Consider the following 24,285-nt stretch of genomic DNA (forward strand, 5'->3'; position numbering starts at 1 on the left):
TCTGGAGTCTGTTTTCTCCTCACAGTGGTCAACGTGGGGGCCTCACGCTGAGATGGGAAGCCACGGCAGCCTGGATCGCTGGATCACTTCGTGAAGGACAGACGCTCTGGAGAGTTCCTTACACCGAGAGAAATGTTGTCCGTAAGCCACTACAGTTGTAGAGGTTGTTTGTTGCTGAAGCATAACTTAATCTGTCCTGACTCATATAGTAAGACATAAATACTTTGTTGATGCTACTTCATGCTACAGCCTGGTTCTTCTTGTGACCAGAGAATTCCTGTTATAGAAAGGGCCACATTAAAATAGTAAATCTCGGGGCGCCTGGGTGGCGCAGTCAGTTAAGCGTCCGACTTCAGCCAGGTCACGATCTCGCGGTCCGTGAGTTCGAGCCCCGCGTCAGGCTCTGGGCTGATGGCTCGGAGCCTGGAGCCTGTTTCCGATTCTGTGTCTCCCTCTCTCTCTGCCCCTCCCCCGTTCATGCTCTGTCTCTCTCTGTCCCAAAAACAAATAAACGTTGAAAAAAAAATTTTAAATAGTAAATCTCTTCTTCGCCCGGAAGTGAGTGGGGTTATTACTTTGGTTTGCAGCAAACCAAAAGTGGGTACAAGAATCCCGTGTGTTTAATGTTAAGATGGGATTGTAAGCCTCATCGGTCCGTTCGTGGATGTATGAAGTCAGCTTTTACCTTTTTAGATAAGACTCAACGTTCTTATATCTGAAGGTGAGATATTTCAACTTTCCTGCGTGCTAGTTACAGATGACATGGCTGAAAATGTGAGCAATTTCAACCCCTCTGGCATCTGCTGACTGTGGTTCCCTCAGTAACCGGAAGCCTCTCATAAGGCAAGGGGCCTGCTCAGCTAACCAGGGAACCAATCTTGGGGAGAGACGTGGTCACCCAGGGACCCTGAGGGCAGACATGGCAAAGATCGGAGACACCTGGCGGGGGGGTGCCTGCTGTTGGTAATATGCCAGCGGGGTGGTATCCCATTTTTTTTTTTTTTTATGAGAGAGAGACCATGCAGGGGAGGGGCAGAGAGTGAGGGGAAGAGAGGGAGAGAGAGAATCCAAAGCAGCCTCCTTACTGTCAGTGCAGAGCCTGATGCAAGGCTCGAACCCATGAACCATGAGATCGTGACCTGAGCCGAAATCAAGAGTCGGACACTTAACTGACTGAGCCACCCAGGCGCCCCGGGGTCGGTACCCCATCCTGTCCCTGAACTGAGGTTACACATAAACAGCATGGAGTGAGATGCTCTGGGATTTCAGGGACTGGCGTGAGCCCTTCTCCTCAAGGCGGGGCTTGGAGTCAAACGCCTCATACCTTTACTTCCATTTACTACCCAGAGTCATTGTTTAGGGTCCCCGCACCCTGGGATCTGATCACTGCAACCCTCCTTGGGCCTCGCTTGTGTTTGAGACATAGATTTTGCTGATAGGTGTTGAGAAACCTGTCTTGGTTATTTTTTTGATGAGGGCAACTCAGTTCCGGGCGTGATGTGCTTTCTGTGCGCGTCTAAGAATGGAGATACTTTGCCCCCAGGGTTCAGACTGCCACTGGGTGGCTGGTACCTGAAGACGGATGTGGCCAAAGGCTAGCGCTGCTGGAGGGCCAGCTTCTAAGCAGATGGCCAGTTGGGGATGTTGGCTTGTAGCCCCTGAACTGTTACTTGTAAAATAATTGAGCAAACTGATAGGGAAATATCAACTATACATCTTACGGGGTTACTTCATCAACTTGGCTCATGATTAACGTCCTACGACCTGCGCGTAAGAACCGTGTAGGGGGCGAGCTGATGAATACCCACTGGCATTGTTCACAGAAATAGGGAAAAGCAGTTGTCAGGGAGGGAGAGGTAAGGTCAACAGACTGCAGTGTAAATCAGGAATCAATAACACGGCATTTAAGCCAGCCCTCTCTTTTTTTTCAACGTTTTTTATTTATTTTGGGACAGAGAGAGACAGAGCATGAAAGGGGGAGGGGCAGAGAGAGAGGGAGACACAGAATCGGAAACAGGCTCCAGGCTCCGAGCCATCAGCCCAGAGCCTGACGCGGGGCTCGAACTCACGGACCGCGAGATCGTGACCTGGCTGAAGTCGGACGCTTAACCGACTGCGCCTCCCAGGCGCCCCTAGCCAGCCCTCTCTTAACTTTGGCTACTCACCCTGCCTACATTAGTGATTCCTAAACATTTGCTGCTGGTTCGGGTGCGTGGCAACCGGCCTCAGTTGGAGAGTTGCTAAATAGATCCTCTGTGACTTTTCCAGGAGCCACCTAACCTCAAGTCTGATATACCTGAGATTTTGGAAGGAAAAAAATCTTACATCAAACATCGGGGATCTTTACACCCATTTTTGGTTTGCTGCAAATCAAAGCAATAACCCCACTCGCTTCCAGACCACCGAATCCTCAGAAACACCAGAGGGGCGGCAGGCCTGTGAATACCTCTGCTCTGCATACGTCCTCCTAAGGGGGCTGCCATACCTGCCGTTTCCTGCTCCTCGGATCCAATGTGCATAATGTCATCAGTGTGGTGGACCTGCGCGATTATGTTTCCGATAGTCCAGAGTCATCGTCCAACATAGACGTGACTTTTGCACAGGCCGGGCAGGTGAGGGACCGGGCCTGGAGTCACAAGGCGAGGGTCCCGGTTCAGCTCTGACGCTAGTTCTGCGGGTAACCGTAAGCGGGATGCTTCCCCACACCGGACGTCAGGGTAGAACTGGGTGCGGCTTTAGGGGTTACGTCCAACTCTGTTTGCGTGGAACAGCGTCCCCTGCTGGAGGGATGAGGGAAGCAGAAGGTAAACATCGCAGGAAACTGGCTGGGTAAGGACCACGCTACCTGGATTCTAATAGACAAAAAAAAAAAAAAAAGTGCCAGCACCCACCCCTGGTCGCCGTTTCCTGAATTCTGTCCTTTACCAGGAAGCTCTTCTTTTCCGGTGTCATCCCTCACCCCTGGGCCCCCTCCACACCTTCGAGATTCTTTGCCTTCTCATGTCATGGGCTGTTGGCTGGAGAAGATCTGACCACGGTGCATACAGTAGGAAAGGCTGCAAAATCCGAAGAGCCGGGTCCCACTTCCCTGGTGGTGGTGTCAGGCCTTAGTGACAAGACAGGAGGAAGGTTTTGAGCAGTAGGTGTCTTCGCAGACCAAATCTTCTTAATTCCCCGCCCCCCCCCCCCCGCCCCGCCCAAAATAGTTGACTGGTTCCTTTGCATTCACTTCACTTAACCGTTTGTGTATGGGGTGGACAGCGTGGTCAAGGACCCTAAAGAAAATCTAATGGACAATAACATCTGGCCCTCTGTCCAGAGAAAGACGTGTGCGTGAGCGCACGTGAGAGATCCAGACGCCAGCTGGCGTGTTTCTGTCCCTCGGGAGCTGGGGACAGCCGTCAAAAGCAAGGTTTGAATTTTGGGAGGTTGGCTCACATCTTCAGAGTAAAAGAAGCTTGTGGGTTTGCTGATTCCTCTGGGTTTTTGGTTTCTTACCCTTTTGTCCTGGCAATTAATTTGTCATCTATTTGATACTTTTAAGAATTATCACCTATTTGATACTTTTAAGAATGTCGTTTAAAACCAGGCTTCCTAGCTGTCGTTAACGGGGGGGGGGGGGGGGGGGGGGGGTTGATTCACATAAACGAGCTGACCAGCACCTGGCGACAGGTATTTATTTTATCAGTTGCCTTTTCACCAGTGAATGCTTCTGTTTCCCCTTAGTTACCAGCTGCGTGGAAGCAGGTGCCTCACTCCTGTTGTATCTCTTAGTCCCATCCGTGTAGCCAGCAAAAAGCTTTATACCAAAGCTCGCTCCCGGCCGGTCCTAAAGCAAAGCCTGGCCCATAAATGCACTCCATGCAGATTTTAAATAACCTTTTAATTTTTGAATAGTTTTAGACTTACAGAAAAAGCTACAAAGGCTGAATTCCTATATTCCCCGCCCCCTTCTCCTATGGTTAAATTCTCACATGAGCGTGGTATCTTTGTCAAACTGAGCAACCAGAATTATTATATCGCTATTAATTAAATCCCGGACTTTATTCCAACTTCCACAGGTTTTTTTTAAAAAAACTAATCATCGACACAACACGCGAGAGTTTTCATTTTTGTTTAGAAAATTAGAAGAGGGGTGCCCGGATGGCTCAGTCGGTCAAGTGTTTGACTTTAGCTCAGGTCGTGATCTCACAGTTTGTGAGTTCGAGCCCCGCCTTGGGCTCTCTGCTGTCCGTGCGGAGCCCGCTTCAGATCCTCTGTTCCCCTAGCTCTCTGCCCCTCCCCCCATCTCAAAAATAAATAAAAAACGTTAAAAAAAAAAGAAAAAATGAGAAGAACGGGCAACACGAGTGTATCCTATCTGGCAACGATCGACTGAGCCAAATTAATAATGATAACAACTATAACTATGGCAAACATTCACTGAGCACTTATTAGGTGCCGAGTTCTCTTCTAAGAGATTTACATGCATTAATGCATTTCACCTCATTAGAAGTCTTTAGGTGATTACTAGGGTCATCTGTTTTTACAGAAGGGGAAGCTGAGGCCCTGCGCAATGAGGGAGAGTGTGCGAAGTCACCCAGCTGTGATGTGGATGAGCTGGGGTCCCGTGTTCCCTGCCACTGCCGGGTACAGCCTCCCTGGCCCTTTTGGACTATTGCACCCCATCGGACTCTTGTATTCTTTTGCATTTCTTTCCAGAGCCCTGTGGACATTTGATTTCAGAACATCTGCTTTTTGGCAACCGTCTCAGGCAGCCCTTCACGGTTTATAAACCCAGCCCTTCATAGATCTGAATCTGATCCCCAGCAGTGAGGCGACCCTCTCTCTGGGGCATCTCCCTCGTGGCCGAGGGGCTAGGATGTGGGAGAGTAGGGAGACTAGAATAATTGCTGGTAGAGTTTGTGGGGCGCCTCAAACGTCCCACTCCCTCCACCTGGCTGCAGATCCTTTTCCTGCTGCGGGGTGGCAAGCCTCTGAGCTGAAAGAATGTTCAATGGCACCCCGGCCTCTCGCAAGACCCTCCTGGGTCACAGATGGCAGCTGTAGGAGCTGGCCGCGCACGAGGAAGGCCAGGCCTGCGGACAGGCACAGCAGGCTTGCTCTCACCCCAAATGTCCTCCATTCTGCACAGCGTGACCCCCGCCCGCTGGACAGAGATGGGTGTCGCCCTATTGCTTCTCTGTTATTGGAGACACAGCTTCCCCAGGCGGTGTGGACACCGCGGAAGGAGATTCACACCAGCCTAGCTTCCTTGTTGGGCTTCATCCCCCGGCTTCTGCACACTGGGCGTCATTCATACCTTCTGGGCTCAAGACCCGGCCGAGGCTAAAAGATTTCCACAGAGTCTATTTGGACCCTTACCGACCTGCTCATAAGCTGGATGCAAGGCAGAGAAAGATGCGTATCAGAGAGCAAAGAAGACACCGTCGGCCGAATTTAAACTATTATGTACGAATCCAGCCGTTCTGTTCTCGCTGTGTCCCTTTGTTATAAAGAGAACCCCGAAATGCCCGTTTCTGGTAGTGTTTGTTCATGGCTTCACTGTGAAGCAGCTAGAAGCAGTCAGGAAATCATCCCACTTTCTCGAGGAGGGCACCCAGGTCCCCTCCGTATGGTCTCTCAGTTGGGGGTTTGGCTGAAAGGGAGGTTGGGTATTGAGCCCACGCCACACCCCGTCCCACGGCAGCTGTCTGCTTCGTTTTGTGTATCGTTGGAAACTGTGGTCTCCTTCGGAGCAGCTCTGCAAGATTATAAGCCCTTCCCTTTGGAGGCCGTCTGTTCTGCCCATTCTGTTAAGAGTGTGCTCGCTTATGCGTTCCACACCCGTTTCTTCTTATCTAGCTTGTATGGGGGAATAGATTTATAACTGGGAGCAGAAGATTGAAAAGTTCTGGAGAAAAGAATAGAAGCTGTGCCAGAAACTGGAAGGGGGTGTGCAAGACAGTTGGTCACACAGGATTACAGTGTGTGGAGTGAGTCCAAGGGGGGTCCAGCCTTGATCTTGGGTCTTGGGTCCAGCCTTGACCCAATGGTCAGCCAAGGGTCCAGAGGAAAAACTCAAGAGTCTGTAAGCTAATGTGTCTCCACCATATTTTTTTTTTCAACGTTTATTTATTTTTGGGACAGAGAGAGACAGAGCATGAACGGGGGAGGGGCAGAGAGAGAGGGAGACACAGAATCGGAAACAGGCTCCAGGCTCTGAGCGATCAGCCCGGAGCCCGATGCGGGGCTCGAACTCCCGGACCGCGAGATCGTGACCTGGCTGAAGTCGGAAGCTTAACCGACTGCGCCACCCAGGCGCCCCTCCACCATATTGATCATCTTGGCTCTGGTGATGACTTCCCTTGGGTAGCAAGTTTTAAATAAATGTTTAAAAGGTCTTTAATACCTCGCTAAGAATGGCCAGAAATCGTGCCACCTGCCTAGCTGGTCAGGTTTGGTGTCTATAGCTTAATGCTTTGAGGTAGTGAGGTCTTTGGGAAGAACACATCAATGAGGGTCCACCAAGTATTAATGGCATCAGGTTGCTATGGATTGCTCTAGATCCCAAAAAAAGGAACAGAAATGTTGACCTGACACCTGCCTCATCCAGCAGATTAACCATGGATGCTGTGCCGAGAACAGTTTAGGTCTGCCAGGAGAATCCCTTCTTCCAAGTTTGCCTGGCTGGACATTGCTCAGAGCCACCTGGGTCATCCCTTTTTAGACTTTGTCATCAAATCCCCCCAAGCCGCAGGGGAAAGTGGGTATATTTCCCTGGGATCTGGGATTGGGTGGGGGGGCTCCAAAAGCATGAGTTCCTTTGAAAATTTGGCAAATTTTGGGGCGCCTGGGCGGCTCAGTCAGTTGAGCGGCCAACTTCGGCTCAGGTCACGATCTCGCGGTCCGTGAGTTCGAGCCCCGCGTCGGGCTCTGGGCTGATGGCTCGGAGCCTGGAGCCTGTTTCCGATTCTGTGTCTCCCTCTCTCTCTGCCCCTCCCCCGTTCATGTTCTGTCTCTCTCTGTCCCAAAAATAAATAAACGTTGAAAAAAAATTTAAAAAAAAAGAAAATTTGGCAAATTTTACCTTTTGCTCTATAATAAGTCATGTTTGTTTTGACATGAAAACAATGTTTTTAATCAATTGCTATTGAGTAAACTGAGGCTCTGGTTATCTCAAAGGTGGTTTAGGACTTGGTACACACTGTGGGCCATAAACCAAGCACGCTGATTTTTTTGTCAGCGTGCAATCCATCCCCCGTCTCCAGTCCCCTTTCTTTTTCCAGAGAATCCTTGGTTACTTCCGCAATTAACGGGATAGAGAGGAATAGGGACCGTCTTCCCAAACTGCTGGGTTTCCCAAAAAGAAATTGACTGTGCAACCCTGTCCTCCATTAAAATGCTGGTAAAACTGCTGTATATTCACAGGACAAACATTCAGTCCCCAGCCTCCGAGCTGCCATTCAGTCCTTCCAGCTGACCTTCCTTTCCTGTGCTCTGAAGCAGCTCGTTAAAGCTCTCCGTGCCCTCCTGAGGCCGTCCTCATCCTGTGTGCTTGGTCTTAGCAGTCAGGGTCACCCACTACCTCCATGACAGATTTGCATAGATGGGACAGGATGGATCTCATCTCCCCACCCTTATTCTTCCGAGTGTCACTACATCCATGCCTCCCTTGTCCCCCTGTGGAGACCTCTGTATTCTTGAAGGGTATTTTCTTTGACTCCAATTCTGGGTGGAAAATTTTCCGACAGCAGTTTAAAGATACCGTTCCGCAGTCTTCTGGCCTTCGTGCTTCCGATGAGATGTTTGTGGGAACTGTGATGTGTCATGTTGTCTCTGGCCATTTTCAAGGCTGTCTCTGAATTTTGGTTTTCAGCAGTGGGACTGTCATGGGTCTACAAGGACTTCTTTTTTATTCTTACTTATCCCATTTAAAGTTTACTGAACTTCCTGAATCGATACATTCACGTCTTTGACCAAGTTTTGACCGTTACATATTTTTTGCTCTGCTCGTGTTTGCTCTCTCTTGCTCCCTCTCTCTCCCACTCTTCCCTACTTTTGGTACTTCGACTGCTGATCTCCTAAATCTTTTGCTCCTACGCAAACCTGAATTCCAATCATTTTTCCACCTATTCTTTTCTTTCTCGTCATCAGATTGGATACTTTCTATTGATATATGTTCAAGTTCACTGGCTTGTTCCTCGATCATTTTCATTCTGCTACAGGGTCATTTCTTGAATTTTAATTTAAATTTAATTTAATTTAATTTTAATTAACTAATTAACTTTTATTTTTTATTACAGTTTTTTTAACGTTTATTTACTTTTGAGAGAGAGAGAAACAGAGCGTGAGTGGGGGAGGGGCAGATAGAGAAGGAGACGCAGAATCCAAAGCAGGCTCCAGGCTCTGAGCTGTCAGCACAGAGCCCGACGCGGGGCTCGAACTCATGGACTGTGAGGTCATGACCTGAGCTGAAATCAAGAGTCAGATGCTTCACCAACTGAGCCACCCAGGTGTCCCTATTTTTATTTTAGCTGGTGTCTTTTTTCAATATTAAAATTTCCATGTGGTTATTTTTTGCGTTCTCTTTTTCCAGAAACTTCCTGTTTTTCATTCATTGTAGGTAAATTATCATTTTCCTTGTTGAGCATTACTATGTTCTCTGTTTTAGAGTCATTGGCTCTCTGTGTTGTGAGTGACTTTGGATTGTATTCTGGACATTGTGAATATTACGGCATGAAGAGTTTGGATTTTGGTGTATTTCTCTGAGAAGTGCTGGTGGGTTTGTTTTAGCAAGCAATTACCTTGATCAGATTTATAACAACGTAGATGAACCTCAGACACATAACCGTGAATAAAAGAAGCTGGACACAAAAGGTTACGTATTGTGTTATTCTGTTTATGTAAAGCTCAAAACTAGCCTATATGATCTATGCTCTTAAAGTCAGGATCCTGGTAACCTCTGAGGGAGTATTAGTGATTTAAATGGAGCACAGTGGGGTGATTGGGGGCTTCTGGTCATATTCTGTTTCTTTTTAAACAACTTTATGGAAGTATAATTGACATACAATAACTGTACATTTTAAAGCATAAAATTTGGTAAGTTTTGATATATGTATACACCTCTGAAATCATAACAATAATCAGTGTAATGGGTATATACATAACACTCTCCCCTAAGTGTTCCAGTGAAATTCCCTCTCAGCCCCGCCTGCCACATGTCCTGTGACAACTGATGGGCTGTCACTATGGATCACTTTGTACCTTCTAGGACTTTTACAAATGGCATTTTATGTAATCTACTCTTTTTTGCTCTGGTTCCTTTCACTTGGCACCTATGTATCTACTTTGGCGACATGTCTTGAAATATTTTTTGCTTATTTTTTTTAAATTGGGATTTTTTTTTTTTTTTTGGTTTTCTCATTATTCGGTGTTGAGCATTGTTATATACTCAGGAAAGCCCTTTCACAGATATGTGATTTGCAAATATTTTCTTCCACACATTGTCCTGTCTTTTCATTCTGTTAACAGTGCCTTTCAAGGAAAGAAAGTTCTTAATTTTGATGAACTTTGATTGAATTGATTTATTCTTTATTTTAAATTGTTTTAAGTTCACTTTTGAGAGAGAGAGAGAGAATGTGAGCGGGCAAGGTGGGGAGAGAGAGAGGGAGACACAGAATTGGAAGCAGGCTCCAGGCCATGGAGCCTGGATAGACTGAGCTGTCAGCACAGAGCCTGATGCCTGATCACACATTCAGCATGAGGCATTGGGGCAAACATCTGTCCTAGAAAGTAAGTCCTATGGGCTGGGCTTACTGTTTGCTCTGTTCACTGCTCTGTTCCCGGGCCTAACTGCAGGTGCCTGGCACACAGCAAAGGGTTCAGTAGGGCTCTGAGGGAGCAGGGAGTACGTGTGTCCCAACAGCCCTGCATGTAGCCAAGAAATAGTTGCCCACACGCTTTAACAGAAGTACTTGTCCAGAGTCTGTCTCCCCTGGGAGTCTGTGAGCCCCATGGCATGAGACCCATGTTCATCAGGTTCTCGACTTCACTCAGAATCTTCCAGAATGTCTGACCTAATATAAAATGTTCGATTCAGGAAGCTCTTCCTTTAACATCTCTGACTTGCGTGCCCCCAGGAAAATTAGTCACTTACTTCCGCAGGAGCCAATTCCACAGTTGGAGAGGGTTTTGGCAGATCTTCAAGCGTTTGAAGGTAGCTAGTACTCAATGTCTAGTTCAAAGCAACAGAAAGATATGGCGTGTGTTGGATTGCCCAGGGCATGGGGTGGGCTCTCTGGGATTCCTTCCTTTCTAATAAGAGAAGTCGTGTCCACAGGACCAATAGGCAGGGAGTGTAGGGTGGGGAGGTGCCGAGGGCCACAGGGGTCTGGCTGGGACAGGGGACTTGTGTGCTGGTGGTCTGTCAGAGGAGGGATATGGGCCAGGACAGGGCATGTGGTCGGGTGGACCCCGGTGCGGCATCTTCCCTGCCGGCCCCCACCCTGGTCTCACCACCCTGGGTCTTATCTATACTCAGCTCTCAGATGATTTTCACAGTTACACTTTGTCCGCATCCAGATCTGCTCGCTGGCCCACAGCTATTCCCCACCGTCTGCAGGACGAAGTCCACGCTTCTTATCTGGCATCTAAAGCCTCCAACCTTTGACGCCAAATACCTCTCCGGCATTACCTTCCACTGTCACCCTTCGTGAACTTTCTATTACTGCAAAACTGGGTCTCTCTCTCTATTTTTTATCAGAGCATACCCTTCCCTTCCTTTCTCCTTTACCCATAGAGGGTCTCCACCCTCCCCCAGACTGTCTTACCTTCTTACCTTTTAATTGTGGTTTGCCTGGTTTTCAGGATCCAACTCAAGTCTGACCTTCCTAGGGTGTGGATGGGAGTGTTTCTTCCAATGACACTTGTTGCGATGACTCCTTCCTAGATGTGAACCACCTGCAGCTACCCTCTAGGTCTTGGTACCAACTTCACTATGGGGATGAGTCTTGTCACATGCGTGGCACATACGTGCAGCTAGGTTGACATCCTTTGGGTTCCCCCAGTAGATTCAGACAGATGCCTCCTTGAGACTGGAGGGGCGCTTGTGGCAGTGGAGGGAGCCTCCAACCGCTAAAGGTGCTCCATTGCAACTGGTTATGGCTCCCCAGTGCATCCCACAGACCACGTTTGTGCCCACCCGGCCATGTTGACCCTCGCACTTTCTTTCATCTTGCCCTTGGGCATTTGACCTCCCATGCTGCATTGGCCCATTATCGCACTGGCCATCCTCACCCCGCCCCCCTTCTTTTCACAGAGCGTGATTTGGAGCCCCTGCCCTGGCCCCAATCTCCTCTGAAAGTGATCTCGTCCCTGACACCGGGGGCCCTGACATTTCAGGACGGCCTCACTTGGCGGTAGAGCCGAGGTCAGCCACCGTGAAGGGAGAAAGCTCCTCATTCCTCCTGATGTCCTTTGTGCCTTTTCCTGGTACCCTCAGGAAAGACCCGCTGTGATGGAAGGGGTGGCGGGCATCTCCCATGGTGGGGGGGGGGGGTGGGCACGGCACGAGCCATTTTCATTTTTGACCATCCAATCACGGTCTATCCTGGCTTCCATGAGATCGTAGGACATACGGCTCAAGGCTGCTCTGCACGCTGACCTTCCCTTGTAAACATTGCACCTCAATGTTCACAAAACCCAAGGTCGACTTTATTGGGATCTTTGCACACTGAGTAACTGCTCCTCATGGCAGCCCACGGTGCAGACTGCCCATCTGCCGGCCTTCCTGATTGTTCCGGGGCAGACAAACCGCCACCCGGCCTCCCACTACGGTCACCCTGCAGCCGGGTTGACGACTTTCCCCAGGAAGAGCAAACTCTGAGTGGTCACCTCCCAAAAGAGCACCAGGAAAGGCCTGTTGAAACGTGCCTGTGGGGCCCGAGTTGTGTTCAGAGCCTGAGGCTGAGAGAGCAGGCCCGAGGCAGCCGCTGCCCTGGTTCCCCACACGTTCATGTCCACTGCCGCCTTGTGTGACACCTGGAGGGGGAGAAAGGGACAGGGACAGCATCAGCCCCGGGCGCTTTCAGGGAACAGATCCCACCTGGTGTGGTTCTAGGGAGATGGAGGTAGAGTCACCCCCTCAGGCGCCTTCCAAGGAGGCAACTGCAGGCTTCGTTTTTTCTTGCTTCTTCCCTCTTCCACATCCCGGGGGCTGGCCTTGATGGTGCTGTTTGCTCTCTGGCAGAAGACAGATGGGTTTGAGCCGGGCCGAGCATGAACCTGGCTGCAAACTCCCAACGGCAAGTTCTGGGAGCATGACAGAAGCGTCTGGGCACAGGCGACACGGGCTGAGGGCCATTTTCCTCTCCGAGCTGCACGCCCATTCTCTAAGCCTCGGTCGCCTCTTCTCTATAATGACCTGCTCAGCCTAAATCACTGGTTTTTAACATGAGCTCCGGGAACCGGGTTGTCTGATGTGCCAAACCTTCTATCCTCCTCTGTGAGAAGATTCCTTTTTTTTTTTTTTTTTTTTTTTTTAACCCTCATTGTCACACAATTTCTTCGGAAGAAAGGATTCTGAGGCTTTAAAAAAAAGTTGAAAAATTTTGGCCTTGACAATCCCTTTCACTTCTAAAAAGTTCTATGAAGGGATACACTGAGAATAAGTTCTTTAAAAAGCCAAGTTATTTCTTTTTCTTCTTGTTCACACACATGCACGTACACACTCCCGTGCACACACACACTCCCGTGCACACACTCCCTATTGCCTTGTTTTACATTCCTGATCTCAGCTGATCTTTCCCAAGCAAAAGACAGAATGCTTTCCTTATGAAGTTTGTAGCAAAGGGTGCCTGGGTGTCGTTAAGCCTCTGACTTCAGCTCGGGTCATAATCTCACGGTTCGTGAGTTCGAGTCCCACATCAGGTGAGCACAAGCCCAGCTTTGGGTGAGCTCGAGCCCTGCTTTGTGTGAGCCCTGCTTCCCTCTCTCTCCCTCTGCCCTGCCTGGGATTCTCTCTTTCTCTGCCCCTCACTCACTTCCATCTTTTCTCTCTCTCTCAAAAAAAAAATTATAACAAAGACTCAAGTGACAATTAATGACTCTCTCCTAAAACATAAAAGATAGAGCAGGGAAGGAAAATTGCATGGTTATTCCCAGTGGTTAACTCTCTCTTCCTGGTAGAGAGTCATGGATCCCCACCCACGCCTTGTGACTACGAATGGCCTCCTTCTGGAAGAGAACACAGACCCACCCCACTGATGGCCATCTTGACTACGGGACTTGCTTTGGCCAGCAGCACGTGAGGGGCCTTGACATAGGCCACGGCGAAGAGAAACGCGGAGAGCGATCACACAGTTTCTCTTGCTTTTTTCCCATCACCGTGGGAATGGCATGTCCCAAATAGGGACTTCTCCTTTCTCCTGCATCCTGGAAGGGAGACGCAGTGTGAAGTAAGTCCACAGGCCTGTGGTAGTAACATACCTCTGACATGTACCGTAGACAGGAAATAAGCCACTGTCACCATAAGGCACTGAGATTTGGGGCTTACGGGCCTCATTTTTGTATTCATGCCCCACTACTCTCTCTAACTATAACAAAGACAGATGGAGTTTCAATGCCTGCCCTTGGGGAAGTATGGGGAAGGAAGGAAAGCTTTTCCCACACCTGGGAAAATTCTGGCACTGTGGATGACCCCTAGTGGGTGTCTCTTCAGGACTCGGTGTCCCTGCTCCGAAGGATAGGGAGGAGAGGTGGAAAGAACGCTGCCCCTGAAAATAAGCCTTGTAGATTGCGAGCAAGACCCAGAATAGGAAAAGAAAAGGGAAACTTGACTTTCAATGTTTATTTATTTTGGGGACAGAGAGACAGAGCATGAACGGGGGAGGGGCAGAGAGAGAGGGAGACACAGAATCGGAAACAGGCTCCAGGCTCCTAGCCGTCAGCCCAGAGCCCGACGCGGGGCTCGAACTCACAGACCGCGAGATCGTGACCTGGCTGAAGTCAGACGCTTAACCGACTGCGCCACCCAGGCGCCCCGGGAAACTTGACTTTCAAACGCACACTTGAAAGGAGAAAAGACTGTCCCCTCCGTCCACGTTTACCACCTTACCCGGGAGATGGTTTTGTTGAGCTGCTCAGTGATTCCTGATAAGTCAGCTTCTAGGTTGAAGATGTTGGTGAGACCAATGTGGGGAAGTATTTCTTCAAGGTGGTATGTTCCAGAAATGGAAAACCTTGGCAGGTGTAAATCCAACAGGCTGGAGGGAGAATCAGACAGAGAGGTGGTGTGGTCTCATTAACTGTGCTGCTCCCGCCCGGTCTGTAGGCTGTCCCCAGCTTTGGGAGGAAGAAGGGTTTCCCAGGGTGAGGGGGAGCCGGTCCTACCACAATATTCTCTGCTGTGCAAGAACATTCCACCCCCCCACCCTCCCTGCAGCTCCCTCCTCTTCAGACCTTTCCAGACCTCTTGTGACCTCCTCAGCCCTCCTGTGTTTGGATCTGAGAAGACTCCCAGCATGGCCATGTGTCCTCATCTCGGGCACGTATTTGGAGGACTTTCTACATCGGGCAAGGGATTTCACAAGGCTTAACTGATCAAATGCAAATAACAGCCACGCAAGGTAAATACTGCTAACATTCTCCCGCCTCCGTATCCAATTGATCATCAGGTTCTGCTGGCCCCGCTTCAGAACTGAATCTGAATCCGTCTGCTGGCAACCCCCTAATACAAGCCACTGTCAGCTCTTCCTGTCTGGGCCTCGGGCCATCGTGAGGATCTTACGACCGAAAGCGTGTGTAGAATGTGGGCCAATCTCTGCCCTACGACTGGCCTTTGCCATCAGATCAGCACCCTGCCCGTGGTAAAGTCACAAGTCTCCTTTGACACTGAGTCTGTCCTTCCATTCTTGGGATTCTTCTTCTCGATTATTGCTTGACTGTTGCCAGAGCAGGGCACCTGCAAGCTGGGATAGGTAAGAACCGGCTTGGAAACCTTTGCTTCTGATGAATTCAGACCCTAAAGCTGCTGATCACATCCTTGCCAGTTAACTTCTGGGGCAATAGGAGTGTCCGGATGCCCAGTGGAAGTACGAGGCAGTTGGAAGTCAAGGGTTGAACAGCGAAGAGCAGGGGAAGGTCGTGGGAAACCGAAAACAAGGCTATCTCGGCCCACTCGGCGAACTGTCCGCAGGGAGCCCTGAGGGCAGGCCCAAGCCATGAAGGGGTCTGAGTCGAGTCTAGCAGAGGGGTCTCTGGCTGAGAGCCCAACACACAGCAGGTGTTCAACCCACATAAGTGAGGAATGAACAGGTACCAGTGAGCCCGAGTCCCCTGGGCAAGCGAACCTTCCTCACAGCTGAACGGAGGGAGGCCTGGCAGTCTGAACTATTCGTGTCGGAAAGCCGCCCAGTGTTGCTGTGGTATCATAACTTTCTGGCGTGAGAACCAGGAACAGGGGACGTCCGAGGTTTAGAAAAATAACTTCAGTTGGTCTTGCTTCGTGAAAGTCAGAGCGAGAGGTCAAAACAGACCTTCTGGAGGGAAAATCTGTTGGTCTAGAAGATGCTATGGTATTTCCTTCTGTGATGGGGGGAAGGGACAGGCTCACCCAGGGGGGGCTTGAGAATATGGGGCTGGAATCAGAAACCGGCCACAGCTACGTGGATTCATAGACAACAGGGCTATTCTCTTCTCGTCCTCTCAAGGGCAGAGGTCCTTGACCTCTGTCTCTTTTACTTGGTACTTGAATCTCTGCCCAAACACAAACACCTTTTCCTACCCCTCAGTGCGGTTGGGGAGCTGAGGGGAGGCTCCTGTGGGCACAAGGGTGGCTGGTACCTACCAAGTGATGGTGTATTAGAACTTCAAGTCGGCCATCAGGAGTTTTGGTATATGCACCCTCCCCCCACACCAGGGTGGGCTCCGTGACTGCTCCGGCCAAAAGAATATGACAGAAGAGACACTTTGGAGCCCAGATCTTAAAAGAGCAGGAATTTTCGCTGCCTGCTTTTTGGAACACCCCTTCCCGGAGACCTGAGCTGCCATATAACAACATCAGCTGCACCAAGCTGCCGTGCAGGAGCCCAAGCTAGTCTCCTGGAGACGCTGCACGGAGAGAGAGACACCTGTTCAGCCCTTATCTGAGGAGTCAGTCAGCCCAGGAGACACCTGAGGCTTCAATGCTCTAGCCCCAGCCAGCATCTGACTCTAGTGCAGGAAAGCCCCAAGTGAGAACCACTCGGCCGAGCCCAGTCCACCCACCGAATTGAGAGAGAGAACAGATACTCTCTTTCCTTTTCTTTTTTAAGTTCGTCTATTTTGAGAGACAGAGAGTGAGGGTGGGGGGAGGGACAGAGAGAGAGGAAAACAGAATCCCTCACTCCTGTCTATTCAGCATTACACCACCCAGGAGGTGCACTAGCAGACCGGGCACCTAAACAAAACCTACACTGTTCATGGAGATTCTCGCAACGGGGTCACAGGTAGTGGTGTCCCTTTCCTCTACGTGTGGGTCAAATGAATTTTTAAGTAAACTAAAAAAAGTAGGAGCTCTTTTGAGAAATATACACTGTTCCGTGGGAGTCATAAGTATTAATAATTGTCCTTCATCTGATTTTTTTTTTTTTTTTTTTTTGCCCACACTTCGCTACATTCTGGTGGTAAATCATTTGGGGAAAAGGGAGAAACCAGAGGAAGGACAGTTGGCCAGAGAAACCCTCGGGAAGGGATACGCATGATGCATGCCTGCTGAGCACTTATCGTGAGCAGTCTCAGGACTTTACATGTATTAACTTGACCAATCTTCCAAGCAACCCAATGGGGACAGTTATTATGACCTCATTTTATATTTGAGGCGGTTGGAGACCCAAAAGGCAAGAAAATTGCCCCAAACCCACATAGGTTAGTTGACGGGCAGAATAACGAACCAAACCCAAGGGTTGGGCTTTTGCAGTTGGCATTGATCAAGGCCGGCCTGGATTCTTGAATCAAGTCTGCCGGGGTCCTTCTGCTCTGACACTTACCTGGGCAGAAGCCATCGATCCCATTTTCTCAGGGTCTCTGGCTCCAGAGCTGCCTCCACCTGCTCCATTTTCCCTGGGTCCGGGAGGATCAGCAGGGCCAGGGCGTTTCCACTGTATTCTATCTGCAGGACCGTGCAAGCCATTTCCTGGTCATAGAGGAATCTGTGCATTTCCTTCTGGTGCATCATGGGGATGCGGAGGGAGGTCCGCTCATCCACGAAGAAGCTTTCTTGCTTCTGGGTCTGGTAGCGATCAAAAGGATGCTTCCACTTAGCTTAGGACACAAAATCCACAAAACTATGAGAACACACTCCAAGAGAGCAACTGTGGGCAGACACGTACTAAGCCGCACTGGTTTGGTGATTTCCTCTCGGGGTGTATATAAATATAAGGCAGAGAAGTGGCGTGGGTACAGAATCAGGGGGCCAGAATTTAGGGCCGGCTCAGCCGCCAGAGTGAGCCCCCCAGCACTTAAGCTCCAATGGTCTACGATTTTGTTCCATTTCAGAGCAATGTAACTTTCAAGAAGCTAACATGTTCTTTTTCCTTCCATGTGCAAGGCATTATCTCTTTACACTTGCATGAACATTAATATTAAACAAGTATTAGGATCTCCATGTCAGCAACGAGAAGCTGAGTCCCTGGGAATTTATAGAAGCATACCCAGTTTGCAGAGCCATTAGGTGGTAGAACAGGGACTAGAACTTGACCGGCTCCACCGTTCATGTTCTTTGCAAACACTGACTTGACCCTTCACTGCCACGCTAAACCATCTCCTACAGAGAAGGTCAAGAGCCGCCCGCCGCCCCCCCCCCCCCGCCACCTCTGAACTTCCTAATACTCAGGTTGACAAAGGAGAAAGATTTCAGTTAATAAAATGTTACGTATCATGCCAAAAAGCTCATTAAGACACAGAAATGTGGCATCTGTGGGTCACAGCCTTGTCCACGTGTGCAGTATCCTCTCTTTCTCCTTACGGTCTCCACGCACCACAGCCTCCGGACTTGGCCTCTTGAGAGCCCTGGTCTTGGTGATGGGAAGCTGGCTCATCCTGTCCCTCTTGCCCACATCCCATCGGTGGCCAAGTATTGCCGATTCCACCTCCAAGGCTGCAACTTTATCCAAAGCGGCCACCTTCCTTACTTTGGAGCCCTTCGAGAACCTCCTGACTAGTCTCTGTTCTCCCACCCTTCCTCTCCTCCAAACCATTTTCCAGCTTGTAGCCAGACTGATCGTTTTAAAACAGATGTGATCAGGCCACGCCACTGCTTCAAACTTCTTGGTAATTCTGGTATCCTACAGGTAAATCCTAGAATTCTCCACACAGTTCCTGCTTATCCTTTTATCGCAACTCTTGGTACTGTCCCCCAGGCACTCCGCTCTTGTGTTCTGTGTTCTAGTCCGACTAAATTCATTTCAGTTCCTTGAAAGTGCCATAGTTTTTTCTTTTCCTTGGACCTCTGCACGCACTGGGCTTTCAACCTGAACCCTCTTTTCCCCACCTCTCTTACGGCCTCTCGGCTTGAGTAAATCCAACTCACTCTTCATGTCTTGGCTTAGATGCCTTCTCTTCCAAGAAGCCTTCTCTCACTCCCCAAGTCTGGAAAGCTGTGTCTTTCGAGAGCTCCATGGCACCCATGCCGACTCAAGCAGAACTTACTTTCCCATTGAGCGGCAATTGCCTTTTTACTCATTTGCAGCTCTCCTGGGACTATGAGCTACATAAGGGTAGGAAAACTCTATCTTATTCATAGAGTTCCCCAAGACACTAACAAAGTCCCTGAAACATAGTAAGTACTTGATGTATATTTAATTAATTAATTAATTAATTTTTACATTTACATCCAAGTTAGCATAGAGTGCAATGATGATTTCAGGAGTAGATTCCTGAGATTCATCCCCTATGTGTCACACCCAGTGCTCACCCCACCAAGTGTCTTCCTTAATGCTCCTGGCCTGTTGAGCCCATCCCCCACCTACAACCCCTCCAGCAGCCCTCAGTTTGTTCTCTGTATTTACACATGAGAGTCTGCTGTGTTTTGCCCCCCTGTTTTCATATTATTTTTTATATTATTTTTATATTGTTTTTATATTATTTTCGCTTCTCTTCCTTGTGTTCATCTGTTTTGTATCCTAAATTCCACATAAGAGTGAAGTCATACGGTATTTGTCTTTCTCTAATTTCGATGTATATTTGAAAACAAATTAATGAATACCATTCCTGGAGGCCTCAAAACGAGACCTAAGTTCGACTTGAAATCATTCACTCGGCAAACTTTTTAAACATACTTGACCTCTCTTTCCCTTTGACTAGGCGGCTGAGTGGTTTGGGAGCTGTGGCCTTGTGGCAGATGCAGAGAGGCAGAGCTTTGTGAGGACCTTGACGGGCAGGCCCATCACCATCACGGTCGAGCCCAGTGACACCTCTGAGAATGTCAAAGCCAAAACTCCAAGACAAGGGGGGGCATCTAATTTTTGCGGGCAAACAGCTGGAGGATGGCCGTCCTCTCTCAGGCCACGATGTCCAGGAAGAGTCACCCTGTGCTCGCTGTGTCACCTGGGAGGTGGCATCGCTGGGCCTTCCCACCGCCAGCCGGCCCAGGAATGGGACTATGACAAGGTCATCTGCTGCAAGTGCCGGTCTCGCCTGGGTCCCCGTGCTGTCACCCGCCACAAGCACTGTTCCCCAAGAAGAAACTCAAGTAAGTCCCCTCTCCCAGCTCTTCCTTTGTCTGCTCTAATGGAAAAATAAATAAATAAATAAATAAACAAACAGCTGAGTTCAACAAGACTCAAAGCTTCCAGATACAAAGCAGGAATGTGTGTCTCTGATTTGGAAGTCATTTGGCTCAGGGGTTATCAGAATCAGATACAGCCCTTCAGGGGTGGTGCTTAATGTCTTCTCAGGGGAAATAAATAAAATTCACGACCACGCTCGGAACCGATCTCTCTGCAAATAGTCAAAAGCTACGAAAGGCAATCCCTTCCCCGTCCGGGAAGACTGGATTGCAAAACTCTGTCAAGCAGCCCAGGGATGAGGTAGGATAGGTCACCACATTCCCAGGCTGGGGGTAGATGGGAGGAGTCACCTGCTCTGGGTTCTTTGTTGTTATTACTCATTCGGTGCAGGGACTCCCCAACCTAAAAATTAAAATAGAACCAGGGAAACCGATAAGACTATACTGGAGGCAAATGTGAAATTGTCTCCCAGAGACCTTGCCACAACAGGCCATAAGAAACTCACAAAAAGATAATTTCCACTGAAGATGAGCTCAAAGCTGAAAATCTCAATCCTCTCCTGAAAGAGAAGCAGTTGGGGTAACGAACCCAAGAATTCACAGCTCCAGATCTCCAGATAATGGAATAATCCGAAAGACATTTTGAAAAGTGTGTTAAAAACATGGAAGGATTGGGGCGCCTGGGTGGTGCAGTCGGTTAAGCGTCCGACTTCAGCCAGGTCACGATCTCGCGGTCCGTGAGTTCGAGCCCCACGTTGGGCTCTGGGCTGATGGCTCGGAGCCTGGAGCCTGTTTCCGATTCTGTGTCTCCCTCTCTCTCTGCCCCTCCCCCGTTCATGCTTTGTCTCTCTCTGTCCCAAAAATAAAATAAAAACGTTGAAAAAAAAATTAAAAAAAAAATGGAAGGACTAAAATTCATCAGATGGGCCACTGGGACAAAACAATAGGCAGATTTGAAAAACTAAGACCTCAAGGCGAAAATAAGTCAGTGAGATTGAGAACTCAGTGGACGGGTTTGAAATAATAAGCAGCATGGCTTTTGGGGTAATTAGTAAAAGGGAAATTGGGCGGAAGGAATCAGCTAGATGGCAGCATGGAGAGACAGAGACGTTTTCTGGGGCGGGGGGTGCGGTGGGGTGGGGCAGGAGTTATAAAAGATGAGCTTGAGGTGTTCTGCCAGAAAGCAAGGAAGTGCTCCAGAAAGGAAAAAAAAAAAAATCAGCAATGATGGGAGCATATCAAGGAACCAACTGAAAAGGTCTCCTGATGATCGGGGTCAGAAAATTTTAAGCAACAAAACTAAGTATTAGTCGATTGCAACCCAGAATATGAAATGCATACCCTTGAGTCCATAATGATGTAAGCAAATGATTGAATAAATAAATGTGAGAGAAGAGAAAAATCTCCCATGCCAAAGAATTCCAAATAATTGAGGTAGGTTCGCCTTTCTCAAGGAGAGGGAACATAACTTCCCGCTCCCGAAGTGTGGGATGGGCACGGTGACTTCCTCCAAAGAGCGCAGTCTGGCAATTCGGAAAAGGGTAACTTTACAACAGAGAAATATGACAGGCGTGACCTTAGCCGGATGGTCCAAGTCAACATCAACAGCGGTAAGTCACGCCGAGAGTACGTATCCTTGGCGTGATGTGGTAAGAATGGCCCTTCCCCTGTGTGGCCCTCCTCTCCACGTCCCGTTACCCCAGTTTTAATCACGAGAAAAACAAGCAAGTCCCAACTTACAGACATGCTACCAAGTACCTCGCCGGCACTGTTCGAAACTGGCAAGGTCATTACAAGCAAGGAAAGTCTGAGAAACCGTCACAGTCCAGAGGAGCCCCCAATGACGTGGCGATCCAGCGTAACGTGGATCCCGGAAGAGACACAAACATCAGGTAAAAACAAACATCTGAATGGACCTGAGTTTAAAACAATGGAGGAGTTCACTTTCCTAGTATCACAATCGAGATACATGCTACTAAGTCAGGAAATAACCGAGTAGAAGAAATGAGCCCTACAGGGAGCGAGTGTTCACACGGCGGTCACAATGGGCTAATAAGCTGTTCACACAAACTAAGATGTGGTGAGGGCACTAGAACATAAGCCCGAGGTAATATGTACAGGATGATACAATTCTGGTAAAATTTAGAACACATAGGACAGTGGCTGCCTCTGGGAGGAAACGGGACCAGGGAAGGGTGCAAAAGGAGGTGAACTCTACCTGCAACATTGCATTTTTTAAAAAAATAAAATAAAAATGTGAAGCCAATGGCAAAATGTAAACATTCATTCTTGGTGGGGGAGTATATGGTGGTTTTAATATGCTATACACTTTTCTATGCTCGGGAGCGCCTGGGTGGCTCAGTCGGTTGAACGTCTGACTTCAGGATCTCGCGGTTCACGGGATCGAGCCTAGCACCGGACTCTGTGCTGACAGCTCAGAGCCCGGAGCCTGCTTCGCATTCTGTGTCTCCCTCTCTCTCTGCTCCCCGCCCCCCCACCCCGCACTCTATCTCTCGCTCTCTCTCAGAAATAAACATTAAAAAAATTTGTCTATGCTCAAGATAGACAGTCATATAAAAACTAAAAATTTTCTAAAAAAGGAGTTATTCCTAGGAGAGTATGATAGGGGGTATAACAAAAAATAAGTAAAAACGGAACAGAAGGAAATGGCAAGAGCGAACAAATGTCGCCAAGTCAAGAAGTAGTCATCTAAGACTCTTTAAATATTTGGAGTCGCTGCAAGAGTTCAAGACAGGTGCCTTTCAGGGGTAAGGAGGCGGAAGGGACTCGGCCCGAGCCAGCCCTCACCTTTGAAGAAGATGTAATTCAGGACAACCATGAGCGTGTCTCGCGTGAACTCCTGGAGGCAGTCCGCCACCTGGCCGTACGTCTGCTTTCTCACGTACTCGTTAATCTGCCTCCTGGTCGTGGCGGAATCTGTGAAGTTGGCAGAAAAAGCAAACGCTCCGTACAGCTCCCGGACGGTGTCCAAAAAGTGCTGCTGAGGCTTTAGCTGCTTGTCCAGAAACAAGGAGTTGCCTACTTTCAGTTCAAGTTTGGGGCTGGGCAGGTCAAGGGTGTGGATGAGGCTCTGGAAACCCCGGTGGATGTCCGCTTCCGACATCTCCGTGAGGTTGAAGCCAAGGCCCTCCAGGATCTGAGTCGGGGTGTCAGCCTGGGCCCCCAGAGAGAGCAGGGCCAGGGTGGCAGAGATGCTCACCGGGGAGAAGAAGACGTTGCCCGAGGCTTCTGCGGCCAGCTGCTTGTATAAGCGCAAGGCAAAGTTGGTGATGGTCGGTGTGATTTTGTGGTAGGCGGGGGCTGGCACGGACAGCTGATCGCTGGGGGCTGGAGGCGCCCCCGGACTCTTATCTCCATGGGCAGGAAAGGGCCGACAATGGACAGAGGGCAGGATCGCTGCTCCCAGCAGCCACAGCCAAGCTGGACCCATCCTCTGAAAACAAGACAGTGAACACACCATTCTACCGCATCCGGAAGGAACCTCAGGGTCCCCGTTGCTCGCCCAGTGAGCCTCACGCCCAAGCTGTACCCCGCACAGGTGTCATGAGGGGCCCTACAGAGGACGAGGTGGGAGGTGAGCCGGCGGGGCTCTGTCGCTCTCCCCCAAGTCTGAAGAGCTGCCCTAAATCTGCTTGACTATTAATACGTCTACAAGGTTTTGTTGACAAAAGGACTTGGGCTATAAAAAGGAACTTCCCTGGTTTATTCTCTCTTCCTCTCTCCCCCCACCTCCGACCTCCCTCCCCCTCCCTCTTCCTTCCTTCCTATTTCCTTTCTTTTTCTTCTTTCAAGTATTTCTTTGAATCACTCATCACCTTTCAAGGATTGGGGTGACTACGGAGCAGATGTTCAGGACACTGTGACAGTGAGGGACGCTGGGCCTTGCTAGCACCGAGGTGTGGCCACATCAACTTCCACTCTTGCCCGTTGGAAGGGAGAGGATGATGGGAGCCACTCCTGGGTCAGGTCCCCAAGGAAAGGGGAGTGTTCGCCAGTGTTTGGGGTTTTCATTAGCTGGGGTGCTGATGTGGTGGTGAGTCACGGGGGCCCGGCGGATGCGGGCCACCCACGAGGGGTGGCAAAGCCACATGATGGACGGAGCCCGGGAGCACAGACCGACTCTGTCTCCATCAGACTTGCTGTCTGAAGCAGCAGCTGTCATATACAGCCTTTGTCACATGCAGCGGCTGTATCTTAATTGATGCAGAGGGTTAGGGAAGATGCCTATTGACCTGTGTTGAATTGTGCGCCCCCCAAATTCATAGCTCGAAGCTCTACTCCCCAGTGTCTCAGAATGCGATCTTGTTTGGCAATGGGGTAGTTGAGGTACAATTAGTTAAGATGAAGTCATTAGATGGGCCCGATCTAATATGATTGGTGTCCTTATACAAAGGGGACACTTGGGCACAGACTCGCACACAGGGAGACGGCCCTGTGAGGACAAAGGCAGAGATCGGGGTGATGCTCCTACAGCCGAGGTTGCCAGAGGTGGCCAGCAAACCCCCAGCAGCTCGGGGAGG

At 49.5% G+C, this 24,285-nt stretch overlaps 1 protein-coding gene across 1 annotated transcript; it reads right to left on the reverse strand.

The window, feature by feature from the left end:
• Positions 1 to 11,817: 11,817 nt before the first annotated feature.
• On the reverse strand, positions 11,818 to 23,195 carry SERPINA11 (serpin family A member 11). The gene is made up of 4 exons (XM_047864535.1): positions 22,553 to 23,195; positions 17,007 to 17,280; positions 14,096 to 14,243; positions 11,818 to 12,021 (listed from the first exon to the last, which is right to left on the reverse strand). Exons 1-4 carry the CDS (start codon positions 23,193 to 23,195, stop codon positions 11,818 to 11,820), a joined length of 1,269 nt encoding a protein of 422 aa, XP_047720491.1.
• Between the last annotated feature and the right edge of the window lie 1,090 nt (positions 23,196 to 24,285).

Source organism: Prionailurus viverrinus, chromosome B3 (genome assembly GCF_022837055.1).
Source record: "Prionailurus viverrinus isolate Anna chromosome B3, UM_Priviv_1.0, whole genome shotgun sequence".
Classification (NCBI taxonomy): Eukaryota; Metazoa; Chordata; class Mammalia; order Carnivora; family Felidae; genus Prionailurus; species Prionailurus viverrinus.